At 35.1% G+C, this 10,669-nt stretch overlaps 1 protein-coding gene across 1 annotated transcript; it reads left to right on the top strand.

Annotated features, from left to right (window-relative positions):
* Nucleotides 1-2,474: 2,474 nt before the first annotated feature.
* Nucleotides 2,475-6,413, top strand: LOC135209820 (kin of IRRE-like protein 2). Its single transcript, XM_064242592.1, has 3 exons — nt 2,475-2,493; nt 2,859-2,996; nt 6,220-6,413. The coding sequence occupies exons 1-3, from the start codon at nt 2,475-2,477 to the stop codon at nt 6,411-6,413; spliced, it is 351 nt and encodes a 116-aa protein (XP_064098662.1).
* The last annotated feature ends 4,256 nt before the right edge of the window (nt 6,414-10,669 follow it).

Here is a 10,669-nt window from a genome sequence, read left to right as displayed (position 1 = left end):
ATACATTCAGATAAAACCACTTTCAGACATGACAACTCTTCACTCGATCGGCAATGAAAGATTCGTATGGAATAAAAGCAGTCATTAGCTCGTAGGCTCTCTAGGCCTAGGAACTCTGTGATTTAGTTGGCTTCAGCAAACTTAATGCCAAAATATGTATGGTGAATAAACATGAAATTTTAGCTAAAAATATATTTTTTTTGTTTCTCCTTGGATGACATCGCGTGCTGTCACCATTTATCGTCTTGTGTTTTCATACATACCGTAGCTTAAATGCCATGGTTGACAATGCTCCCAAAAAGTAGTCTTATGGGGGAAAGAAAAATAAGGCTTCATTATCGTCACTATCATTATCACCCTCTCTCATATCCTATAGTGGAAATCTCTACATGAAAAAATCGTTACTTAGGGAGATATTGATACCTTATGGAAGAAATTCATATCCCATTGGTTTTTCTTTCACTGCAGTCTTTTCTCATTTCCTCCTATATCCCTCTCATTATTCCTTTTTATTATATATTATTATTATTATACGATTTTTTCATGTAGAGATTTCCACTATAGAATATGGCCAGGACGTGACTACACGAAGATGAGAGAGAGAGAGAGAGAGAGAGAGAGAGAGATGAGAGAGAGAGAGAGAGAGAGAGAGAGAGAGAGAGAGAGAGAGAGAGATTAATATTCTTAATCTTTTGCTTGTTGTTTTCACATTGATAGCCCTATCTGTAATTTTTTGGTGGCATTGTCATCCATGGCATTTAAGCTACGATACTGTATGAAACACAAGACGATAAATGATGAGCGCGCTGTGATGTCATGTAAGGAACAAAAGAATATATTTATCTTAAAATTTCGTTTATTTCACTAAACATATTTTAGCATTAAGGTTACTGTCTAAAAGTCAAGCAGGCGGTATTCAAGTTGAAGTTTTAATTTATATAATATTTCTAAAGCACATAATTCATATATCATTAAAATCTTTAAATCTTTGGCTTGACGATGTTTGATGAAGAAATTGGTAAACACTACTTTTCTTCAGGTAAAACTGAGGTGTGATGAAAGTTATAACTTTTGAAAGACATTTTTTGTCAGGAGAGGTGAAGAGCGATCCTTACTGCATGACGTTTTGAGAGACACTGACGCGTTTGCAACTTTCCAGCTCTGTGGTTGGCTGATCAACAACCAGTCAGGAACGTCGTAAGGGACGGGGCTGGGCACCAGATGCACGGGTGCTGTGAATTAATTATAGTTGTTACCAATGATGTTTAAAAATCAACTTAGTGCTATTTGTGACCACATGTTTTAAGGCTTCTTTACTGTTATTGACAATTAACAGTGCTATTCCTTACTTTGTCTTTATCTTATCTTATTTTCTTACACATGACAAGTCTATACTGAGGTAAATTACAATGCAAATTCAGGGTCTTCTTCAACGTGAGTATAATAGCTCTAGTTAGTATCGAAATTGGTAATTTTGTGCCTGTTTGGACAATATAGCTATTGTTATCATCACTATAGGTTGGCTCATTGGTTAGCCTACCATTAACAGCTACCACTTGTATCGACTGTGGCTATGCTCATTTGATTTGGTTTACCACGAGACACAAGTAAATACTGATTCACTCAAGCATAGCTATTTTCAGTATATTAAGTCCAGTAGTAGCTATTTATACTAAATTCTAATATCGACAATGGTTGGAGTAATTAATTATGGTAAAAAAGTGGTCATCATTGATATTTACTAATATCAGTGATGACAGCCTACCAATGGAAAATGACCATGATCACTCAGTTCAGTTCAGCCCAGCAGCAGATATAAAGAGCCATTACTCATAGCTGCAGCCAATATTTTGGATGGCTTTGTCAACATTAATAAATTTTAGTTTACCAGTATATCTAAATTGCTACTACTTGTTGCAAGTATACTAATTGATATACTTAGGTACTACTTGCAGAAACAATGATAATATTAATAACGAATGCTCTTAGATACAATGCTCCTGCATCAACAGTTCCAGAGTCACTGCTTTGAGGCTACCAATGATCATGAGTAGTGACTGCTGTTACAAAAAAATGGAAAAGGTCATGTTTTTTAGGCCTTTCATGGACATTCATCACTACTACTGCCCACTTGACAATAGATACATAGGAAATATCTAATTCTTTATTAACTGTAGAAATCAAATAAAAAGATTCTTATTGAATAGATTACAGCCGTTGCCTTTCTTTGGGATGAGTTGTATCAGGGTATGTGTGTTTCTGGAAGTATATGTGAAAAATTACAGCTTGAATGAAGAACTCGGGAAAATTCTACAGCCATTTCACCTTTTAAAACTTTGAAGAATATACAGGAGACTATGGCAGTTCTAAAAGCAACTTGAACCATATGTAAGAGAGGAAGGAACTAGACCTGGAAACTTTGATGAGAATGTCATTAGCAAAGGAGCAGAATTCTGTTTCTAGCTGAGGACCAGATGAGGACACCAGACAGAGGTAAACTCATTCCTAGCAGATTTAAAAGAAGCAGGGAGCGCAGCAGAAGAAGAGGCTGGAAGTAACTGATATGTCAAACTTCAACCACTTGCTAAGGAGCAGGACTGGTTAAACAAGGGATTAGCATTCATTTATAGAAACAGACGGGACACATGCCTTAGTAATCAGTGCTGTAGTTTCCAAAATAACAATATCCTTCGAAAGACTCATTGAAATAGTCAATTTACCATCCTGTTAAAAATTTTCAGTGTCATAGGCGTTATTATAAAGAATTACAAGTGACAGTGGAGGGTAAAGTGGTGGGATTGAGACAGATGAACTAAATGGGAAAGCCATACTGAAGAAAGCTCTGCTCCTCCAAACAGGTGTCTTCAGGCAGGAACAGGTGTTCACCATCTCTCCACACAGCGTCAGAGTAAACGCCGGAGAGGACGTCTTCCTCGAGTGTGTCATCCAAAACCAACAGGGTAAAGCACAGTGGACAAAAGATGGCTTTGCATTAGGTGAGAGACAAAGAGGGATTTATATAAGTATTTACTTTCATTTTAGATACATTCAAATGTGTGAGCTTCTGTGCATTCTAGTTTGCTCTTTTATATGTTAAAGAACATTTAGAACATTGATATTTGCATTTTCCGTATATAGTCAAGTTTGCTAAAACATCTGTTTATAATTTTTAGGGATTCATAAATGTAAAGAGTTAAAAAAACACAACAGTCTAGAAATTAAAACCTCTTGCTGAAGGATACCATACCGCAACATAAATCATACTTTATACTGTCTTCTTATATAATGTTATAATTTGCACTAAATCCCTTAAAATAGGCTTCTCTGGTATAAACCATCCAGTGACCAAAGTTTCGGTCTCTTTATGCAAATAAAAAACCAACATGTTTGGTTGTAAAAATTGACTGAATTGATTTTCATTATTCACTTCAACGTGAGTGAAACATCTTTTAAGAATTATAACCTTCTATAGTTTCGGTTAAGTAACTTCAGTTTATCTTTTGCTGATCCAAAGTTTCCAGTATTTCAGGTTGTGAGAGAATATCACAGAACAGGAGGAAAATTGTTCACATTCTACTTTCCTGATTGCATCATTTTCATGTTTCTCATTCAGGGGAAAATATAGTGATCCTGAAATTTGGAAAATCATAGCTATTAATCAGGCAGTGTAGCTGTTACCTATAGCAATATATTCTTTAAATAAGTAGATGGATTAAGAAAAAGACTCATCGTTGAGAGGCGTTATTACGATTGAGTTTGTACACCATGTAACCTAGAGGAAGTGTGGATTTGAAGGAAATACCAGTCAGTGTAACCCTTTTAGAGTCATTGGGTTGAATTCGTTCAAAACTCTCGAGGTGTTGAAAGTTAAGGGTTTTATTTTGCTCTGTGAATTCATAATGGGTGAAATGCGCTTAGGAAAGTAGAACCAGTAAAAGTCATAATACAATGAATAAATTTTAAAAAGGCTTTTTTTAGTCAGCCTAATGCCTGTGCCAGGAACGTACCATACCATCATAGCATGCAAGTGATATTGATGATATAGAAGAAGCAATTAGGAGTTGTGAGTTCAAGTTGGAACTCAAAAAAATAACCTTTGCACCTAATGGAGTTACACTTGCAAGCCTAAAGGCCGCTACCAACATTCAGCTATGCTGCACATTTGGCCTGTGCAGGGAAAACTGAACCCACTAATGTTCAGTTTTGCTGCACATTGGGCTGCGCGAGTAAAACTGAGCCCACTGACGTTCAATTTGGCATGTGTGTGTATGTGTGTGTGTATATATATATATATATATATATATATATATATATATATATATATATATATATATATATATGATATATATATATATATATATGCAGAAGCCAGGTAGTATGTCGTACCTCTAAGTAAATGGGGATACAATCCACAATGAAGTAAAATCTTCTTGTAGTTTAAAATATATATTTCTAGTACAGGATTAAAGCTTTCGACCATCAACTGTGGTCTTGTTCACTAAAGTGTGATATGTCACCTCAAGGAACTAACAAGTAAGGCTCTTACTTGTTAGTTCCTTTACTTCATTGTGGATTGTATCCCATATATATATATATATATATATATATATATATATATATATATATATATATATATATATATACATATATATATATATATATATATATATATATATATATATATATATATATATATATATATATATAAATGATTGTAAGTTGGTCTGTTACATTCATAATATTCCCTTTTCGTTCTCATTGCTTTGGCTGTTGTTCTTTTATCACGCAATTGGAGGCCTTTCGCGGACGACAGTCGACATAAAAAATAAGGAAATAAAATAATCAAGAAACTCATCTCCAGAGTAATGGAAAATGACACTTTTGTGGACGTAAATAGTCGAACAAAATAGCTTTGCTCTCTTTCATTTTCCTCTTTAATTCGTTTTAGGTTTCATTTTCTCTTAGCCGTGGGGTCTACTCGTGGAGCCTGAATCATCAGATCTTTTCCTCTTATTTCATTCGATTTCGACGATCCACCGACAGGGACGATCATCCTCTTCTCAATTTCCTGTTTCTCTCTGACGCTTCAGAGCGTTCCTTTGTCCTCTGCCTGCAGCTCTTCTTTTCACTTTATTTGCTGTTCAGCCACTCCAACTCTTTCCACTGTCCTTAAGAGGAGATGAGTGGCTGAAATTACCAAGAGCTGGGCGGCTTTGTGACCCAACTTTCATCAATGAAATCATGACCCCTGTTCTATTCAATCTTCGCGTAGTGGGGTACTGTAAGCATTACATAAAGTTCTGTACAGCGTCCCATCTGCCCCAAGCTGCAACTCCTTTCATTCCTTTTACTGTACCTCCACTCATATCTTTTTTCCATCTTACTTCCCACCCTCTTCTAATAATTTTTTCATAGTGCAACTGCTTTGAGGTTTTCCTCCTGTTACACTTTTCAAACCTTAGACTCAGTTTTTATTTCCGCGGTGAATGACATCGTAACAGGTCCCAACGGAAGCTTGGCCTTCGGCCTAAATTCTATGTGTTACACTAAGATTGTGAAACCAGGAAATCCACGAAATCCCTGAAGTTTTGATGGACTTCGTAAAATCACCAATTCACTTAGGATTATTTGATCCTTGAGGGTCTAGTACTAAACACAGAGAAACAATAATTTACTTACAGTTTTGCAGTGTTCAGTAATAGCCCCTCAGGGAAATAATTTGTTTCATGTGTTTAGTACTAGCCACTCGGGGATCAAATGTGTTTCCCTGTGTTCGGTTCTAGTCCCTCAGAAATCAAATGTCCCTAAGTGCATTTGATCCTCGATGGCCTATGGTAGATTCACATCAACCGCTCAATCCGATGTCTAGCCCTGTCCCTTACGACGCTCCTGATTGGCGGTGATAAGCCAATCACAGGGCTGGAAACTCTCAGTCTATCTAGAGGTTCGCATAGGCAGGAGGCATGTTCCGCCTCTCCTGAAGTGGAACACACATTGCTATATGCGAACTCTCGAGAGAGACTAAGAGTTTCCAGCCCTGTGGTTGGCTTATCAACAGCCAATCAGGAGCGTCGTAAGGGACTGGGTTAGACATCAGATGCACGGTTTATATGGATCTACTACAGTCCCTCGGAGATCAAAATTGTCAAGTGAATTGGTGATTCATGTTGTATTATTCTTCGTCCGCTTAAGTAACCTAAGACGCCCAACTGTCCCAAGGTTTCGAGCGCGACGTCCCAGGTTACCCTCGCCACTCCTACTCGGGGGACCCGAGCAAGGGGCAGCACCATCTGGTCATCAAGGGCGCCACCTTGGACGACGACGGCGAGTACCAGTGCCAAGTGGGTCCCACTACTGACACCAGTGCCTTGGCGGCCTCTGCTAACGTCACTGTTATGGGTGAGGGTCGTTAGCTGGATATTATATTATTATTATTATTATTATTATTATTATTATCATTATTATTATTATTATTATTATTTAATTTATTATTATTATTAGAAAGGAATATAGAATTAGATAAGAATAACTTTTGTTAAATCCTGTGTTTCTTTTCATTTTCGGGTCATTCAAACGGATAGAAGAAGTCCCAAAAAAATCAGATAGAACAATGAATAAGCGTAATACAATAACTTTCCTCTAAAGAAAGTAGACATTAAATACATAAAACACATAAGATTAAATGTGTCATCTATTCCATTTTGAAGAATCCCAAAGCCCCTATGAAGCAACAAAGCATACAAACCTATAGGCTCCATGAAAACAATGCTATGGCAATGGTTCGTATGAGGTTTATTTGTTTAAACTGCAGTGGTTTCCAACCCATGGATAAGAGATTCTTATTATATGATATATTAGGTTTTTATTGAAATAATGGCTATTTCAGCAGTGTTTATTTGGTATATAAGGTTCTCAATTCTTCGAATTACTGACCTTTCTTCTGTACTCAAAGTGGCTGTTAACACAGACGCCAAATGGGGGATTCCTGACAAAAACGTGGTATTTGACAAATACCACGTTTTTGTCAGGAATGCCTCCCTCATGTGGGGCTTTAATAGCCAATTTGAGTACAGAAGCAAAGTCAGTAATAAGAAGAATGGAGAACTTCTATACAAAATAATCGCAACTGAAATAGCCTTTATTTAGCTATAATATGAACGACATTGATCCTTGTAGTAGTAGTATTGGTAACAGAAACTAATGGACTCTTCCAAACGACACATTTAACATGAAGATAATAAATTCTTATATCCATACCCACTGAACAAAGCTCCCGTGGGACATAATATGACTTCAACACAAAACTTTCCTTTTAAAAAATTAATCCTAATAAGAACCATTACCTCAGCATTGTTTTCACTGTAAGCTTCGTATTTTCCAAACCCATTTCCTCTTTCTACCTCTATATCAAAACTATATTCGAAAGATCCAGAATACGGGACGATATATCTCATGTTCAAGTCAATAATCTGTAAATGAAAGATTTCAATAGGCAATGAATGACCTCTTTCCACCACGTGGCTCCAACCAGCCTGAACATCATCAGGGGCTCCGACAGCAGCGTCGTGCAGGGCACAGCCGGGTCACAACCTGTACCTGCAGTGCCTCGTCAACGGCGCCAGACCCGCCCCCTCCATAGCTTGGTACCGCAACTGGTCTCATGTTGGATGACAGTAAGTGGAGGTCAGACTAAGGGTAGAATTCTGAAAGGTTAGGTTCTCTCTCTCTCTCTCTTCTCTCTCTCTCTCTCTCTCTCTCTCTCTCTCTCTCCTAACATCCGCGCTTGCACACACGCATATATATATGATATATATATATATATATATTATATATATATATAATATATATATATATATATATATATATATATATATATATATTAGCTCAACCGTTTCGGCCTCCTCTGGCCCTTACCGAGATGAGTAAATAAACAGTTCTCGATGAGGGCCAGTGGAGGCCGAAACTGTTGAGCTAAAAGGAATTTCAGCTTTTCTTTTCCCCTGTGGACTACAACCTCATATATCTATCTTCGTGAAAGAGGAAGACTAAAACCTCATATATATATAATAAGCGAATACCACAGGAAAATGATAGTCAGAAATCCAACCGCTTTCGTCTTTACTAAGACATTGTCAAGGAACGAATGAAATACAATTGGAGATAAAGTTCTCAGGTACACAACATAATCAAGGATACCAGATAGTTAATTGTCACAAACCTAGACATAGAAATACCCTAAACGAAACTACAAAGTATCCGTACAGTCCAAAACATGTAGAAGCTGAATATATGAATTTTGTTGATTATATTTATCTACAACTTTTTTCATTATGAAAGTATCAAGTTCAAATAAACCAAGACTTAAATTTTGAACATTTCCATTATTTGACTTGATGAAACAAGATTCAATGATATTCCTTAACTGTGTCATTACATGGGATTAAGGCTCTTGCTTGACTCCAATTAATAGGATGATCTAAATCTCTCTTATGTACGAATAATGCATTCGATATTTGCCCAGTTCTCACAGAATATTGGTGCTGTTTGAGACGTTGTGAAAGAGATTTACCGGTTTGTTCCGTAATAGACTTTATCACACTTTTTGCAAGAATTTCATATATGCAGCCTGGAAGATCTTTAGGAGAATTTTTTATTACTAAACTCTTAACATTAGTATTACTGAAAACAACATTTATGTTAAAAAGCTTTAAAATTCTAGAAATATCTAAAAACCTTTCATCATAGGGTAATTTTAGAAAGTTTGTCATGAGAGAAGAGAGAGAGAGAGAGAGAGAGAGAGAGAGAGAGAGAGAGAGAGAGCTTTTCAGTATCAAAGAAAACACCCTGGCACGTGAAAAATGTATTTATCCGTGAATGTTTTTTTTTTTTCCTTTTTTGGGAAGAATCCAATTATCTCATCCCTGGAATCCCGAGTTTCCCTTCTTGTGACCTGCTGTGCTCCTTTGAAAAGGTGGAGAGACGCCTCGCTATTTCCCTTCACCTATACAAACGTTATATTCTTAGCGAAAAGGGAACTTCAATTACTCTCTGTTGGCAGACGACAACAATGACCCTGTCTGCCGCATTGTGCTTGAATTTATCTATAATGGAAAAAGTATCGTCCTCTTTAATGATTTTTTTTTTTTTTTTTTTTTTTCTTTTTTTTTTTTTGTAGATAGGGTGGCATTTTGTTCACACCGAATCCTTACATATATATTTGCACATTAAAAAATATATAGGCTTAATTCTTGTGTATATAAAAGTGCTAAAAAATTCATAGAAATACACACACACACACACAAACACACACACAACACACACACACACACACACACATATATATATATATATATATATATATATATATATATATATATACATATATATATATATATATATATATATATATATATATATATTTATATATATATATATATATATATATATCTATATATATATCTATATATATATATATATATATATATATATATATATATATATATATATATATATATATATAATATATATATATATATATATATATATATATATATATATATATATATATATATATATATATATATCTAAATATATATATATATATATAATATATATATATATATATATATATATATATATATTAGGGCTTGTGCCTTGTATGATAAGGCGCCCTATGAGGTAATGTTAGACTTGCGATAATCTATACGCTAAGTCGGTTGGTATTGCACTTCATCTCAATGGAGTGTTTTGGGGTTTGTAGATCACTTACGAAGTCGGATTATCTCTCGTTTATGACGATGATGTGTTAAACTCATGGTGAGGAGGTTCTTGAGAAAACACGAAGTATAAAAATAGATATATCTTCTGAAGTTTTACATGCTGAAGATCAGATATGATTGAACAAGTCTTCTAATAACGATAGCTGATCGCTTCTGCCAATGATGATGGCTACTTCTGTTCTCTCTACATGATAAAGCTTAGGTAAAGAGATACAGGTCTTCTAATGACGATAGCTAACTCTGTTCTGCTCGTCTACCATCTCTGTTACAAGTTATGAAGGAACAGACAGTAGTTCGAACATATGAACATACATACAAATGACAAAGTTTCATACGAACACACAATCAAAATGAGACACGCTACAGATCACGTAGGCCGTTTGAATCATAGGTCGGGGTAGTTGTCTCAAGCAGGGAGCTTGGACTAATATTTTATAAACAATTGAATGACTACAGGTGACGGCATGTTATCTTAGCCTACTTTTATTGTATACGTCATCTTTAGCGTCTCTAGTCTGATCACATTCCTGCAAGCCAATCTGGTTGACCTCTTTAGTTTTAGTCTTTATATATATATGGACTAACATTCCATATTTTTATTATGTAAAACACTTACATATATATATATATTATATATATATATATATATATATATATAAACGAATACAACAGGAAAATGAGAGGCATAAATCCAAGCGCTTTCGTCTTAATTAGGAGATTGTCAAGAATTCCTGCCCATCATTTTCTGAAGGCACCTACATCTACTGTGATTTTTTAATCATATATATATATATATATATATATATATATATATATATATATATATATATATATATATATATATAGATATATATATATATGTATATATATATATATATATATATATATAT

The sequence above is a fragment of the Macrobrachium nipponense genome, chromosome 38 (assembly GCF_015104395.2).
Source record: "Macrobrachium nipponense isolate FS-2020 chromosome 38, ASM1510439v2, whole genome shotgun sequence".
Lineage (NCBI taxonomy): Eukaryota > Metazoa > Arthropoda > Malacostraca > Decapoda > Palaemonidae > Macrobrachium > Macrobrachium nipponense.
Note: the sequence above shows the minus strand (reverse complement) of the source record. Positions and strands in the feature narration are given on the sequence as shown.